A 17,499-nucleotide genomic window follows, 5' to 3' on the forward strand; every position below is an offset into this window, starting at 1 on the left:
AATGAGATTGCGTGCTCGCGTTTCGTCATATTCGATATATGACGTCAGAGCGGTTTGAGGTTCACTGTTATTCACTATAGCTGCGCTAACCGTTTATATAGTCGAACAGTAAAATATAGCTTCGATAAACATGTTTTGTCTATTTGCAGCCGCTGCCATCTATTTCTCGTGAGAATGAAAAGCTGCTTTATAGGACATTATATGATTATCGTGTTTCCCATAGACTTGAAGGCAACATTCTGCCACCGTGTCTCCATAGCGACAAGACTCTTTGCACAGTTTCAGTTACCCTCTCGCGCTAACATAGCATTCAAGTCGTCTTGAATAAATTAAGTGTGACTTGCAGGTTTAATTCGACAGTATTAATAATAAAGACGCCGTACTAAAGCCGAAGGCAGCAAAGGTCAAGTATTTCAGTCCCTGGTTTCGGCGCATATGAAAGAGTTTGAGTATTCTGTTCACTCACTGTATTGTTCTTGTAGGCCCGCGAACGAGATGCCGCTGCTTGTGACAGACCACTCGTGGACGCAAACAGAGTCAATGGTTTTCATCAGCGTGCCTCTGAAAGGAGCCAAGAAAGTGGACATTGTGTCGTCAGACGAGTACCTGAAGGTGATCACCTGAAGGACGTCATTTTACATGGCGAGCTTATGTGTGTGTGTGTGTGTGTTGTGCTATATAGCGTGCTATCAAGCGAATAATTTTCTTTAACTATCACAAAAAATTCCATAATTAATTTGGATTAATCACATTTTTCAGCTACTATTTTTGTGAGGCGTGTAAAAAAAAATCAGCAAATATGAAGTATATTTTGATTCAAAGACTGTTCTAATAGCTTTTTTCATCATTGAATACGATCCAAACGGAGTCATCTTTACAGGCATTTTTCTTTTTCAATTCTCAAAATGTATACAGTACATTTAATTCCGTCCACAAGCACCACACTCCAGCAGTGTTGGTTTGCAAGGCCCTGTGGTAACTCAAGCTGGGTGTTTGTTTTGAGATGATGCGCTCAAGATGTACTGCTAACATGGTAAAATATTTGAATTAGGCTCTACAAAGTATGCAAATTATTTTTTAATTAAATAAAATTGTGATAAACTGCATTGAATTTTCTGTGATTAAATATATAACCCTGTCTGTAAGTATAAAACTATAGTTTAATACATAATAATGTGTGATTTATGATTTATTTTCATTAGGTTCATTTCCCACCATTCCTGTTGGAAGTGTTCCCTTTTGAGCTTGTTAATGATGAGCAAAGCTCAGCAAAGATTGGAAATGGAGTCGCAGTCATCAGTTTGTCAAAGAGGACCAACAAACTGTGGGAACATTTGTCAATACGTACACGTAAGACTGCACGTCTCACTGACTCGCATACTGTTTGACCTTATATGATCTGATAAAGAGTGTAACGTAGTACCTAAATTAGAGAGATGGATAGTTCATTTATTGCCAATAAGAAATTATTGTGGCAGCCAGGAGTCAAACACACACACGTACATACATATATTCCTGGCAGAACGGTAGCCGATTGGTTAGCACGATGGCCACACAGTGCAGAGGTTGTGGGTTCGATTCCGGCTCCGGTCTTCCTGTGTGGAGTTTGCATGTTCTCCCTGTACCTGCATGGGTTTTCTCCGGGTACTCCGGTTTCATCCCACATTCCACAAAAAACATGCATGACAGGTTGATTGGACACTCTAAATTGCCCCTAGGTATGAGTGTGGGCGCGGAGGGTTGTTTGTCTATGTGTGCCCTGCGATTGGCTGGCAACCAGTTCAGGGTGTAACCCGCCTACTGCGGAGATCGGCTCCAGCAACCCTTGTGAGGAGTAGCGGTACAGGTAATGGATGGATGGATATATGTTCCTTTTTGCCCCTTGTGTCACTGGGAGGTCCATAAATTTATCATCTAAATTACAAAGTACAGAAAATACAGTGGAACCTCCAGTTACGAATGTCCCTGTTTACAAACAGCAGCGACGTACAAACATTTCTCAGAATCATTACCTCTATTTACATACTATTTCCTAGCTATGGTCTTGGTATGGACTAATGCATGCATGTTGTGCTTCCCCTAGTGCTGTGTAACCATCATTGGCAATGTGCCAAAAATTGCACTAAACTGAAACGACCATAGCTGTATCCTTTCGCAAGTTAAGGTGGAAATCCATTGCATATGTTGGCGGAAACATCTTCAATCATCATCATCAATCATCTCACAAATGATGACATTTAACGTAAAAGAAGTCTGAAAATATTTTTTTTCATTAGAAAATAGTTTAAAAAATATGTATGTGAATTAAGCAATGAACGGCTAATGTCGGAGTCATCACATCTAAGTAGCCATCCACGCGTTTTGACATGAGGTATAAGTTTCACATAAAATACATTCACCCAATCACAGATGCCAGAATCAGCCACATCTACGCCAAGTGCACCGTCTGTGTGTAGAAAGCTCTCTCTGGTGATAGCGTGAGTGAGGAAATAAAAAAAATAGTAAAATCATAAATCTCTTAACTGCGGTGGCGGTTCCGAGAAGCTTTAACTGGAGTGGCAAACGTTTGGCAGGATGTTCAGTTGTGGGGGGCAGAGGTTATCCCACTCCTATATGCACGTGCACAAACACGCGCACACATACACTGACTCACACATGAATTGCAAGTTCACATTTCCTTTTCTGCATTCCCTGAGCTGGCAAGTTTTATGCGTGTCACAGGTTAAGGACTGTTGGACACAGTCTTTATACAGATGAAAGACGTGCAAGCAAGCAAAAGGAGTGTGCACTTTTCATGACGAGATTGTTTCTCCGTTAGCTACTGGTGCATTTGCTGTGTTTTGTTGGAAATTAGTTTATTGACTAATGACACTCCACAATCCTTGGAAAGACAATTTATTGTTTTCAAAATCTAGTCAGTAAAAACCAGGGACCAGTTCAACCAGCCTCACTGTAAGTGTGCTGAAGGTTTGCATGTTTATAGAATCACCCATTTGAGTTCTGATTAGGAAGGGAATATTTTCTAAATGAATGTTATTTGTTTTGGCTTTATGATATACACAGTTATATGATTAATAATTGTGCATCGTTTGACATTCTGCTGTATTGTTAATACTGTTTGCCTTTGATGTTGGTGTGGCGCATATGATGGACAATGTGCTGATTTGCCGGTCGCGGGATGTCTCGCGCGATCCCGATTGAACAAGAATAGATTGTGCACTTGAAGAAAGGAGTGTGCACTTGACGAGAAGAGAAGGAAGTGTGCGAGTCGCGGCAAGAAGTCAGTTGGAAATATCCGTTCTCATCGCCGAGAAGGATCCCTAACTCGAACGCCAGCAAAGTGGATCGGCGACGTTAACCCACGTCATCCAACGAACGAAGTGTCGCCTCAGAAAAGGAGGTTTCGGCGCGGAGGATTGTGCCGCCTTGTGTGTGGCGTCTCTGTCGGAGATCGAGCTGGCGAGCATCCGGGCTGGTTGGCTTCAGCGGGCTAAGTGCGGCCATTCCCCTCGCGGCGGAGCCCCGTTGTACTCGGACAGTTCACCCAAGCCTTTCCCTCGCCAGTGAGGATCGACCTTCGCCCCCCCCCCTCTCGGATTGAGGATCGACCTTCGCCGCCCCCCCCCTCTCGGATTAAGACAATTCTCCGCTCGCACCGGCGCATTCTACCCCCCCCCCTCGAGAATTGCGCACTTGGATCTACCTTCTTCGCCGCGCATAGCTTGGAATACATCAAAGGGGAGGATTTCCACAACGTCAGCCTCCATTCATGAGCTCCACCAACCCGGGCATCAAATTGGTACCATTTAATGTTATACAAGGACATTGAGTTCAACTGCATTTATATAAGGGTGAATTGGATATTGTAATTTGGCTGAATAATTATTTCTAAGAATATTAAATGTGTATTCTTGCTAATTAAATATTCATGGTGTTATTGTGCCTAAGTGATTGTCATTATTGCATGATAATTTCCCTCAATTATTATAGCGACAAGTGAAGAGTAAATTATTCGATTGTTAATTTGGTAAATAGGTCATCACCTCAGGTAAATATACAGTCCTCTATAGGCTCCGGCACATTTTGGTCCTTCGAGCCGGATCTGAACTAGGTAGGATGTCCAAAGAGTTAGAGAGTCACACTCTTAGCCCCCCAACCCCTTCCCCTGAAGTACCAACACGCTCTTCCCGAGAGCGCCGATTACCAACCAAGCTAGCGGACTATCACCTGGGCACGCCAGACGAGAATGATAGCCCCAGCAGCGTACAGAGCAACACACAAAAGACTAAGGGTGCTACTGTAGCACCAGGGCTTGAGCTGTTTACACAAGCTAGTCCACCATCCCCTCCCCCACTGCCAAGCGAAGAAGAGGATGCAGCAGGAGATGCCTGCTCGCCGACCGGCGAGGAGATGATTCCTCCCGATATTGTGGTTCCACCAGATGGGCCCAACCCCCTAAGCTTCCAACCAGGAGAGTTCTTCACCGACTCCAATTCCCAAGGCAAACCTAGGAAATCTCATTCATCCCACAGCCGACAGGGCAGCGTCCGTAGCATCCGAACAGGTAGTTATCGTAGTCACCGATCAGAACGATCAAGCATTGCAAGTGCACTCTCAGAGAAGCTAATCCAGCAGATGATTGACACCCAGGAGCATCTGCGCCAGGATGGTCTCGCCAGAGAGGAGCGCCTGCGACAAGAAGCTCGCGCGGACAAGGAGCGCCTGCGACAAGAAGCCCGCGCTGACAAGGAGCGCTTAGAGAGACAAGCACAGATCACGGCGGAGGCACTACAAAGGGCGACTGCCCAGAACTTGGAACTCGCCAAGCTAGCGTTTGTCCGCCGATCAGAGCCCGAGCCCCCCGAACAGATATTAAGAACGCGCCCTAGGCCGGGTTCCCCGCACGACAGTGAGAAGAATAAGGAAGGGTTATGTACCACATGCCAAACCCCCCAGCGCGCCCCTGAGAATGAGCAACAGGAGCTCAACCAACGCCGAGGCTCTTTGCTAGATTGTCCAGTGCAATACACTCCGCCGCTTTCCCCCTCCACACCCTCGCAAGCAACCCGTCACAGTGCCCGGCAATATGACCCGCTCCCTCTTCATCCGCCCGGCTCAATCGTCCCTTTCTTCACCTTAGACGACAGGGAGAACTACAGGGAGATGCGTCTGAGCCTAGAGTACCTGTTAGGAGAACCACAGGCATATCACAGTGAGCAGCAGAAGTGGCTAACGCTCCATCTACACTGCAAGCTACCAATAGCTAAGAGATTGTGTTTCTCCCACGCCAAGTCCCTCACCCCCTACACCGACAGCATTCGTGAACTGGACCGTCGCTGGGGATGTCCATGGGACCACATCCTTGATGAGGTTGAGGCACTTGGAGAGTTAGGTGACATCAGAAGTGATGCAGCCCTGGACGACTATGCCCTCCGCATCCGTTCCCTTGTTACAATGCTGAAGCTACAAGGATCAACTGGAGCCAGGGAACTGAACACAGGCTCCACTGTTGAGCGCTTTATAAGGAAGCTTCCCCGACACAGAGAGGAGCGATTCAGACGGCGCCATGACCAGCTATACCCTGATCAGCCAGCAGCCAGCTTAGAGGAGCTGTCTGACTTTCTCCGAGGTGAGGTGAAGCACATCCGTCTCCCTAAGAAAGATGAGCAGAAGAACAACAGAAACGAACGGTCTGCTCGAGCCTTCAACAAGAGGGAAGGATCCGCCCGAGTGTTGACGACCATCCCAGAGGCTGAGACCAAAGAGAAGGACGTGCCCCAAAGGAAACCGGGTGGCTCCCTGCAGGGCGATAAGAGACCTCCACCGCCTTGCCCGTGTTGCTCGGAGTCGCACTGGCTTGACCGCTGTCCTGAGTTCAAGAAGAAGGACACTGATGAAAGGAAACAGTGGATCAAAGACAACAAGCGGTGTTGGAGATGCGCACGTGAACATATGGCCAAACAGTGCACACTGAAGAAGCCTTGCCGCATAAAGGAGTGTGGTAGGACCCACCTCACAGTCCTTCACGATATCAACACAAGAGAAGCTAATCCAGAGACTGAGGAGTCCCCCCAAGACCCATCCATTGAGACTGAGGAGGGTCGCACCTACTACGTAGGCCCAGCGCGTGGCCACAACCCCCGAGTGTTACTCAAGATGGTGCCTGTTGTCCTACGCCATGACAGTAAAGAGATGTCAACCTATGCAATCATCGACGATGGTGCAGAGCACACCCTTCTCCTTAAGGAAGCAGCCATTGCTTTGGGACTTAAAGGCCTTCCTTATCAGATGAAGATCCTTACCGTCAGTCCTAAGCCCACCCAAGTCGCAGGTGAGAAAGTGTCCCTGGAAATCATGGCAAGGGGACGACCAGGAGAGGCGCACCCCTTGCGCAATGTGTTCACGGCCGCCGGATTGAGTCTTTCGAAATACGGATATCCTATGAAGGCGCTCAAGGCGAGGTACCCCCATCTGTCGGAGTTGTGTCTTGATCAAGAAGAGGAAGTAGCACCAACTATCCTACTTGGGTCTGATTACGCGAAGCTGACCCTCCCAAGGCGCATTCTCCCGGGCCCGAATGGCTGTCCGTTTGCCCTGGACACCCCACTTGGCTGGACTCTTCAAGGCCCCATCCACCTCAAGAGCCACGAGACCAGCCACACCCGGACTCACTTCCTCGGAGTTGAACACGACGACGGTGTCCTTCTGGAGAACGTTCGTAAGTTATGGCAACTGGATGTTACTCCGTTTAAGAATGCGAAGCTGCACATGCGCTCCAAAGAAGATGAGATGGCCATAGCACTTCTGAATGAGAATACCCGTCGTGTAGAGATGCGTGGCGCCCTTCGCTATGCCACACCGCTACTGCGGAAGGAACCTATGCCAACCTTCCGCGTCTCACGTGAAGTGGCCATGCCCTGCTTGCGAAGCACAGAGAAGAGGCTGAGTAAGGACCCAGAATCAGCAGCTGCTTACGCCGAAGAAATGAGGAAGCTAATTGAGTCCGGATTGGTCAAGAAATTGGAACCTGCGGAGGAGGAAGCTACCGCCGAGTCTTGGTACCTCCCACATCATAACGTGAAACACAATGGCAAGAATCGAGTTGTATTCAACTGTAGCTTCCAGGTTCGCGAACAAAACCTAAACAAGCACCTGCTCCCTGGCCCGACGCTGACTCCTTCCCTGCTCGGAGTCATGATGCGCTTTCGCCAGGAGCAGACGGCGATCAGCGGTGACATTAGACGCATGTTCCACCAGGTCCTGTTGCTGGATGAGGATAAACCACTCATGAGGTTTGTGTGGCGAGAGAACCCCAGTGAGACTCCCTCGACCTACCAGTGGGAAGTGCTTCCATTCGGGACCACCTGCAGCCCATGCTGCGCCACATATGCTCTGCAGGCCCATGTGAAGGAGGGAGCTGTACCTGAAGGAGTAGCTGATGTAGTCCTGAACAGTTTTTACGTGGATAACTGTCTCCACAGCACTGAGACCCCAGAAGAGGCACGTCGCCTGATTTCCGATCTGCGTGCCCACCTGGCCACCGCTGGCTTTGATGTTTGCCAGTGGGCAAGCAATGACCCTGAAGTCTTGAGAGACCTCCCCGCCGAAGCAAAGTCTAACAGCAGCGAGACTTGGGTCACTCAGTCGAGTGACGATGTACATGAGATGACATTGGGCCTTCTGTGGAACTTCAAATCAGATAGACTGTGCTATCGGTGTAAAGAGATTGAGCCCCACCGTTATGTTACGATGCGTGCAATCTACCGAACCATGGCCAGCCAATACGACCCCCTCGGCTACATCAATCCATTCACCACCCGAGCAAAGATGCTAGTGAGGGAGCTGTGGACTGAGAAGAGGGGCTGGGATGACCCCCTCCCGGAGTCACTCGGAGCCAGGTGGTCCGAGTGGGAAGAGGAGCTCCCTGCTCTCCGAGAAATCAACTTCCCCAGACGCTACTTTCCCCCCGGTGTGTGCTGGAAGGATAGCCAAGTCTCCCTGCACATCTTCTGCGATGCCTCCGAGCTCGCCTATGGGGCAGTAGCTTACCTACGTGCGGTCGAGCCCAACGGCACAATCCATATGTCATTCGCCCTCGCTCGGAGCCGAGTCGCGCCAAAGAAGCTCCAATCAATTCCCCGTCTGGAACTATGCGCCGCAGTCAGTGGAGCACAGATGGGACGCCTGTTGCAGGAGGAGCTACACCTCAAGGAACACGAGGTGTCAATGTGGTCAGACTCGACCACAGTCAAGTCAGTGAAAGCGGCTCTCAACTTCGCACTTGGAGGACAGGTTCCCAAAGCTGAAGTTTTCGCTACAGTATTGGTCGAAGTTGAAGCGATCCTGAACTCTAAACCGTTGGGGTACACTAGTAGTGACCTGGCTGACCTGGATCCCATCACACCAAACTCCCTCCTCATGGGGCGGCCAGACACAGCTCTTCCCCTGGCCACCTATGGATCAACAGATGACATCAGTGATCGTACATGGAGGTACAGTCAGGCCATAGCTGACCAGTTCTGGAAGAGGTACACCTCAGAGTATCTTCCCAATATGCAATGCCGTCGCAAGTGGCAAAGAGAACGCAGTAACTTGGAGATTGGCACTCCCGTCATGATCGTGGATCCAGCGCTACCCAGAGCGCATTGGCTCCTGGGCAGAGTGAAGACAGTCATCAAGGGAAAGGATGGAAAAGTCCGCTCAGCTATGGTAGACACCGGCCATAGAACCTACCACCGACCAGTGGCCCGCCTAATCGAGCTCCCCCCGCACTCCGACCCTGCTCCTACTTGATAGCAAACCTTCATTTAAAACTGATTTCCTTCCCGTAAATCAGGGGGCGGCTGTGCTGAAGGTTTGCATGTTTATAGAATCACCCATTTGAGTTCTGATTAGGAAGGGAATATTTTCTAAATGAATGTTATTTGTTTTGGCTTTATGATATACACAGTTATATGATTAATAATTGTGCATCGTTTGACATTCTGCTGTATTGTTAATACTGTTTGCCTTTGATGTTGGTGTGGCGCATATGATGGACAATGTGCTGATTTGCCGGTCGCGGGATGTCTCGCGCGATCCCGATTGAACAAGAATAGATTGTGCACTTGAAGAAAGGAGTGTGCACTTGACGAGAAGAGAAGGAAGTGTGCGAGTCGCGGCAAGAAGTCAGTTGGAAATATCCGTTCTCATCGCCGAGAAGGATCCCTAACTCGAACGCCAGCAAAGTGGATCGGCGACGTTAACCCACGTCATCCAACGAACGAAGTGTCGCCTCAGAAAAGGAGGTTTCGGCGCGGAGGATTGTGCCGCCTTGTGTGTGGCGTCTCTGTCGGAGATCGAGCTGGCGAGCATCCGGGCTGGTTGGCTTCAGCGGGCTAAGTGCGGCCATTCCCCTCGCGGCGGAGCCCCGTTGTACTCGGACAGTTCACCCAAGCCTTTCCCTCGCCAGTGAGGATCGACCTTCGCCCCCCCCCCCTCTCGGATTGAGGATCGACCTTCGCCGCCCCCCCCTCTCGGATTAAGACAATTCTCCGCTCGCACCGGCGCATTCTACCCCCCCCCCTCGAGAATTGCGCACTTGGATCTACCTTCTTCGCCGCGCATAGCTTGGAATACATCAAAGGGGAGGATTTCCACAACGTCAGCCTCCATTCATGAGCTCCACCAACCCGGGCATCAAATTGGTACCATTTAATGTTATACAAGGACATTGAGTTCAACTGCATTTATATAAGGGTGAATTGGATATTGTAATTTGGCTGAATAATTATTTCTAAGAATATTAAATGTGTATTCTTGCTAATTAAATATTCATGGTGTTATTGTGCCTAAGTGATTGTCATTATTGCATGATAATTTCCCTCAATTATTATAGCGACAAGTGAAGAGTAAATTATTCGATTGTTAATTTGGTAAATAGGTCATCACCTCAGGTAAATATACAGTCCTCTATAGGCTCCGGCACAGTAAGCTTGTAATGGTTATATCACCTGCTGCAGCACCTTTTTCACGCACCAAATAGCAAAAAAATATATTCACATACACATATAGTAAGGTAACTACAGCTGTCCAAGACTATGAAGCAGTTGGGGAGTGCTGCCAAGAAACAGACATCATAAGAAAAAGTATGTAAGGCAAATATCGCTGTTTTGTGTCTGGAACAATTTTAATTGCATTTCCATTCATTTCGATGGGGAATGTTTCCTCAATAAATGAACATTTAAAGTTGCAAATGAACCTTTTAGTTTACAACTTGAGTTTCCAATGTATGTAAATGAAGAAAAGAATGGCATTTTGTGTTTAAGATTATCATTTAAATTGTTATTGCTATTCCTACTATAAGAGTATGACTTTTCTGTAGTGAGATATTCTCTATGTCTACTTTGTTTCAGATGATAAAGAAACAAAAAGGGAAGTCAGAGAGAGAGCTCTGTCCAAAATGCAGGAAAAGCTTGCTGCAGAGGCCAAAACCAAATCAGAAAAAAGGCACAATGAGAAGAAATATACTCTGAGGACAATGATGAATGTAAGAAATCCTTTGGTTGTCTAAAATAATGTTTTTATCTCCACTGATGACACAAAAGAGACTCAAACAATACATTTCTGAATAATATGAACCTACCCTCCATTATTTATAGATATATTTGTTATTCACTGTTATTGTGCTCATGGAATGGAATAATAGTAATGCATGTTGTGACATGTTGGCACCAGGGAATTATGCAGAAGTGAGACGAGAAGCTTCCATCTTGTGGCATCTTAATACTAAGGAACTATGTTGATGTGACTTGAGGGGCTTTGATTAAAAGAAGTGTTATGCCACCATTGTGTGGCATTTCTTGGCAATTAAGAACCTCTTGGTGGAGGGAGCATCAATCACATTTAGATTTTTGCTATTCAGGCACAGTGCTAGGGAGCTCTAGCCACCATGACGAGTGCGGGAACATTGGCTGTGCCTTCATCTTGAGCTCACCGAAATAAATGTATGTCTTGCTACAATACCATAACGGCAGAGCTGATCCATAATTTAAGTGCCTTTGAGCTGTTGCAGCTTCACACATTCAGACATTTAGATGCGTGGCAAAATCAGCGCACCAGGGGCATTTCTTTTCATTTTTCAAGATAAAGCAGATGTTAAAGTTGGCATTCCGTTCACCCACATTCAACATTCCATGCCAGTTACAAGTCAGATACGACAGTACCTCAGAAGGTAACAATTGAAAAAAAATCTCGAGTTGACTTCACTCCTCAATCTGCAATGGTCTTTTCCACACAAGCAGCATGACAGGATCCCTGACTGAGAAGAAAAAAATGGACGGATGGATGGTCTGAAATAAAATAAAAGTTCAACAAGTCTGTTTAACCCCATGTATTATCTGGTGACAGATGGAAAATGAAGAACAAGACAAAATCCAGAAAATGAAGGATGCTGAACGAGAGAGAACCACAGCTGAACTCGAAGCATGGCAGCTGAAAGAGAACAAAAAAGCTGAGGAAGAAGCGCCACTCAAACTCCAAAGTCATGCCAATCATTTGAATAAAGTAAGAGCTGTGAAACACAACTGCGAGAATGGCGGATCTGGTGGAAGAAAGGTCATATTTGGTGAGTAATGCTCAGGTCATATCTTGTTGAGTATGCTATTTGCATATTTGTATAGCACAACGCTATACAATGAATACACCAACATTGAAATGAACAACGTTTTGTTAATTTCGCATTGAACACAATCTGTTCTTGATTTGGTGCAGATTATAATCAGTTTTGTTTTGTACATTTTTTCTTGTTTCGTCATGTTTTCCAATTGTTCATTTTGTTATATCTTGTCTTTCTCATCAAGATTTTGTTTCCACCTGTCTTTGTCAGCCCAGTCACTTGTTTCTACCAATCAGCTCCTTTCAGCCACTCATATTCAGGTGTACCGCGTGATCTCATCGGGCATTGTCTGTTCATTATGTCATGAGTTGTCAGTTTGCAATTTATGTTGCAAAAGGTGTACCCAAGTGCAAGGAAGCATGGAGACAAGCCAAAGGAGCAAGATTAAAAAAACGAAACGTTTTAAGACAGCAAAATTCGCAAACAGGGTGCATTGAATATCCAAATAATTAATAAAGTTTTGCAAGGGGCAATCAATTAACATACCTTGAAATGCAAGGGGTGGTGACATGTGATCACTCAAAGATGATCGTTTTTCAGGCACCTAAATGTCACCTACCTGTGGACAAAATGCCCGTAAAAACTTACATAACAACATAACATATTGGACACAAGAAAATTGCAACAGAACATGAAATATTAAAAAAAAAAAAAAATCATCATACCTGAACACACCAGAAAGTTTCAGAATCTTGATGGAAGGTGAAATTCATTTGTTGAAAATTTCACTTATGTGTGTTTAGATCAAAGAAGTGTCGGTGAAGGAGACAGAAAGAAAAAGCAAGTGGATCTTCCTGCTCCAAGAGTTGCAGGAAACATTCAGGTCTCCTTCACTCCCCGAGTTTTCCCCACAGCCCTCCGAGAGTCACGAGTTGAGGAGGAAGAAGAGGTAACATTTTAGTCCAGACTCAAAACTGTCCAACTACTGCAGCAACGCATCCAAACAGAGACTAAATAAAGAATTAAAAACGGCATCCAACACCTGCGCTCACCTGCTAACCACAGTGGCTGAAAAAGCAAGCAGAGGCCAGACGTGTCATCAGTGCGGATATTGAAGAGCTGAAGGACTTAAGGGAGGAGGAGAGGAATCCTGACTGGTTGAAAGACAAAGGCAAGTATGTGAAGTCTGCTCCCATCAACTAGATGCTGATTTGTGCTGAGTGAAACTACTAAATCAACAATTTCTTTCCCCAAGCAAATGTTTTGCAGCCGGAAACTACTTGAGTGCTTTGAATGCCTACAACCTGGCTATCAGACTCAACAGAAAGATGCCAGCTTTGTTTTCAAACAGGGCTGCATGTCATCTCAAGTTACGGAACTTTCACAAAGCCATTGAGGACTCCTCTCAGGTCAGAGTGGTCACTAATTAGTTATTTGCTTGACTAATTCAGTGCGGCAAATGATTGTCATGTCAACACTATTGTTCATTATTTAAATCTGCTTTTGCCATTTGCACAAAATCTCATATTGCCATTTATCACTCTGTGAGAGTATGTAAATAGTTTGTGTATTTTTAATCATGTTTTTATACACTATTTGTATCAATGATAATTACACACACACTCATAGACACGCACATCATTGCTTCAGCACACATGCGCACAACTGGCACACCCACACGCTTGTTTAAGTTTCACTTTCCATAAGTTTCGTTTTTCCTCTGAATAAAGTCCAGAGGGATGGTCGAAGAAGTCAGAGAGAGTGCGGGAGATTGAACTAGCAAGACGCCTACTTCACCTCCTGACTCCTTCTCCCATCCGCGATGGAGAAAAGACAAAACCTTCCCTGGTTATTCCTCTGGTTCTCTGCATTTAATTCAGTCTAATGAAGGCGTCAGGACCTTTTAAACCTGACACACTCCAAGGTGATGGTGCATGCTTTGCACTAAAAAGGTCTGTCTTATAGTTATTATTTGTGGGCAATTGCATTTTGACAGACATGTGCTAACTGATGAAATATGGGACACTTTGACTTGGATATTTGGGCCCAATCCCATTCCTTCCTCTTAAGCCTAAATCTTTGTTTTCCCCCTGCCCCAAACTCTTCTTTAGAGAGACAAAGACACGGGGGTTAAAAAAACGTACTGGATCTGCGACGTCATCACTTGGAGCCGCGTGCTTTTGTGTCGTAAGCCGACGCGACAATTTTTCATTTTTTTCCTTTGTGTGTGTTGCGTGGACTATCAATATCATTATATTATTAATATGCAAATCCATTTGTCAAAGCATTACAAAGCAACAGCATCTGTGTTGCTAATTTGAACCCAACTTGTTAATTTTACCAACATTTTCAACTTGCTGGGATTGTGCCTTGCCGTGACTTGAACTACATGACAAGGCTTGCCTTTTCATGTTTGTAAATCTGAATAGTATTTCGGTTCTCATCCACTGCAGCCTGTGCTTCACGTTCTCCTCAGGAAATTTGTTGAAGTAATGAAATGAAAACAAGAACTGACGTTGACTTCAATTGTAACTCCATTTAAACAATATTTAATGTAGTTTAATTTGTGTCCTTTTCAATGAAACTCACCTGTGTGTGAGTCACCTTCACGCCCGCTATCGACAAGCTGCCTCCTGAATGACTTGACTTGCGTGAAATTTAGTGAGGACCCAACTTGGCTTGATTTTTGCCACAGCAACTTGAGACTTGCATGATATGTGAAGGTTAAAATGATATGATTTAAGTGACTTATAGTAATTAGTGAACTGTAAGAAGACTCACTCGACAATAGTACAATTTTACAACTAACAAAGACACCTCAAGATGATGGCTGGAAAAGTGCCAGTGTTTATTAGGCGCAAGGGGAATTCGAATCCTATCCCTGATGACTATGAGAGGTATGCCTCGAATGGTCGCTAACAGTCCATCATACTAACAATCATTCTACATTCAATAAATGATTGATATGGAAAGGAAAAACAGCACAGTAGTAAACCGGTTTGGTTTCCTGCAGTCAGACTTGCCTAGTGTTGGAAAATCGCCTCTGATTAAATTTAGATGCAACCCAGGTTTTATGATAACGCTGTATTTCAAAATATATTAAGGTGGTGGTTAAGACTGAAGTGGATCTTTCTCTGCAGGCCCTTGAACTGCTGACTCCAGCCGTTTGTGCCAATGCGGCTGCCCGAGCAAGGGCTCATGTGCGGCGCGGCTCTGCTTTCTGCCAACTGCAACTCTATGCGGAAGGTCTGAAATGCATCACACTGAGTCTGACTAAGCAGAGCGGACAGTATAGGAAAGCGCTCAAATTAATTGGCTGCACACTCAATAGCAAATCTTCTCATCAGATTTAAAATGGGCGCAAATAAAGTACAAACACTTTGTACTTTACTGTAGCTTTCCATAAAAGTTAGATTTTTCAAAAACACAATGTAAGACACACACACAGACAAAGACACAAACACATAGTATATAGTCTCACAGTACAGTAAAGCCCTATTTCCACCCGTGAGTAATTGACACGCCGCCCCAAAAAACTGCATTTAGATGCCACATGATGGCAGCAAAGCTCTATTTGAATCCAAATAAAACTCTTCATTGTAGGGCATTTTCTCCTGTGTGTTTAAATCAGAATAGGCTGCACTTTTTGGCTGCACAGATTCTCAATGAGTGGGACAAAACATTTTTGGAATTTATAATCTAAAAAGAAAAAACTGAAATAACTTGTTTAGCACCTGATCAAAAGTTTAAACCCACAGGCTATAAAAGTGGTCGGATCGTCGAGCTTTTTTTTTTTTTTTTTTTTGCATGTTCTCCCAGTGCCTGCGTGGGTTTCACCAGGTACTCCGGTTTCCTCCCACATTCCAAAAACATGCATGGTAGGTTGGGTTGGACACTCTAAATTGTCCCTCGGTATGAGTGTGAGCGGTGCAGGCAGGATTCAGAAACTTAGACGGGAGAATTGCTGCACCTTGAAAGTGCGTAACAAAGGTCCGTAAAGAATTGATTTAAGTGCGAACGTGAGAAGGGGCGGAGCTACAGGGTGGCCATGGTTGGCCAGAGTGACAATACTCTGTGCCAAATCAAGCACACACAATAAAGCAGGTTTGGTCAATTTTATTTAAAGAAAAATTCCATTCACCAAATGTAGGTGCACGAGAGCTTTGGACGGAAGACACAGATACAATTATCCTAATAGCCCGCTAATTACAATTGTTAACATGTGCAATGCAGAAGACTACACCCACTGCCACTTTACATGGAGTTTGCAACAAAAAGGGTGGAAAAAACATAGCAGCAACAAAACAGGATTGGCACATCAAAACATCAACATTCCTTGACACTGTGATGCTGCAATATGGCAGCAGAATAATTATTGATTCAGCCTTTCGGGAATGGGAAATCCGAATAGAATGGGTTCATAAAAATAGAAGGAGTTGAAGTTGTAACCGGTTTAATATAATGGATTTACTGTCATGATGTACAATTGCTCACTATTTATGTATATTTAAAAAGTCTTCCTAGACAAAATAAAAACAATCAAATGGAAAACAGTAACTGAACGGGTCGCTTCGTGCTACATGGTGAATTTACCACTGAGCAAACTAGTTTGTGCCGTATAGATCATTCTATTCATGTTTGAATACTAGCGCTGCGATAAGATTCAAGGATGTAACCATTTTCAAATCTACCTATTCAATTTGTTTCATCAAAACTGATTTTTCAATTCAAATCATTTTTCTTGACACCTCAAGCCTCAGTTTTGCTTGAGAATTCACCCATGATTGACTATCAACGATATAGTAACTTGGTTATTCATTTGTGTGCCCTGTGATTGGCTGGCCACCAGTCCAGATTGTTCCCCGCCTACTGCCTGAAACAGCTGGGACAGGCTCCAGCATGCCCGCTACCCTTGAGAGGAGAAGCGGAACAGATAATGAATGGATGGATGATATGTTAACTCATCTAACTCTTTCCACAGGCCTACAAGAATACCAAACTGCTTTAAAGATTGACCCGAACAACGAAGCACTGCAGGCAGACACACAAAAAATTAGGGACATCATACAAGGCAGTGCGGAATAGGCTGTGGCAAACTGTAAAGTCATGATGCTGAAAAGCTTTTTTGGCATTGGCTATGCAAGGAGTTTGCAATTTGTTGAATGTGACAGTCACACGCCCGAATAAAAAGTGAAGCCACTCTCAACGAGCATGGAGAAGACACCAACACTTGACCATGTGGTAATGGCTGAAGTTGGAGTCAGCAGTCCTGGTGTCACTCAGGCACTAGGCCACGCCCCCATGAAAGGGACACATTAAATGAATTATTCTGTTTTTAATTAATTTCATTGTCTTTTTTTTTTAATGTCACAAAAACTTGCCATTTGAAATGGGTTATGTGGACTTTTAATATTCACTGTACTTTTGAGAGGCACATGCTGCTCTGTTACTGAAAATAAAAAGTTTCAACTCAAGAAAAAGAAAGACGGTTATTTTGTCGTTTTTAAATATGGAATTGACTAACTGAAACTGGGTGGTGACGCATCCAGAGTGCCAAAGGTTACTGAGAAGCTTCAGCTGCCCCAAGAACCGAATGAGGACTACACAAGCGCTTACACAAAATGGAGTGACCGGAAATAATCTTAATAATTTCGATTCTTGATGTTTCCTTTCCTGCTCCCTTTGTCTAACTAGATGAACGGTAGCCTTGTCACCATGGTTAGAGTAATTAGTGATTTTTCAGGGCTTTTTTTTTTCATTTCAAGTTTTAATTAGGGGCAGGAACTGGTTAACACATGCGCTTCACAGTGCAGAGGTCGAGGGTCTGAATCCGGGCTCAGGACTTCCTATATCGACTTTGCATGTTCTCCACATGCCTATGTGGGTTTTCTTTAGGTTCTCCA

General features: G+C 45.1%; 1 protein-coding gene across 3 annotated transcripts; it reads left to right on the top strand.

Annotated features, from left to right (window-relative positions):
* Positions 1-258: 258 nt before the first annotated feature.
* On the top strand, positions 259-16,999 carry dnaaf4 (dynein axonemal assembly factor 4). 3 transcript variants are annotated; one of them, XM_088298702.1, is made up of 10 exons: positions 259-403; positions 483-612; positions 1,203-1,350; positions 10,395-10,528; positions 11,389-11,605; positions 12,400-12,545; positions 12,662-12,771; positions 12,852-13,005; positions 14,737-14,842; positions 16,578-16,999. In XM_088298702.1, exons 2-10 carry the CDS (start codon positions 496-498, stop codon positions 16,679-16,681), a joined length of 1,236 nt encoding a protein of 411 aa, XP_088154828.1. In that variant the 5' UTR covers positions 259-403; positions 483-495; the 3' UTR covers positions 16,682-16,999. The 3 variants fall into 3 exon arrangements, with proteins under 3 accessions (XP_088154828.1, XP_088154826.1, XP_088154827.1); XM_088298700.1 differs by lacking the exon at positions 16,578-16,999 and having other exon boundaries at positions 14,737-16,081; XM_088298701.1 differs by lacking the exons at positions 259-403; positions 16,578-16,999 and having other exon boundaries at positions 438-612; positions 14,737-16,081.
* Positions 17,000-17,499: the final 500 nt, after the last annotated feature.

Source organism: Idiotropiscis lumnitzeri, chromosome 6 (genome assembly GCF_059441095.1).
Source record: "Idiotropiscis lumnitzeri isolate Australia: NSW breed Sydney's pygmy pipehorse chromosome 6, RoL_Ilum_1.0, whole genome shotgun sequence".
Lineage (NCBI taxonomy): Eukaryota > Metazoa > Chordata > Actinopteri > Syngnathiformes > Syngnathidae > Idiotropiscis > Idiotropiscis lumnitzeri.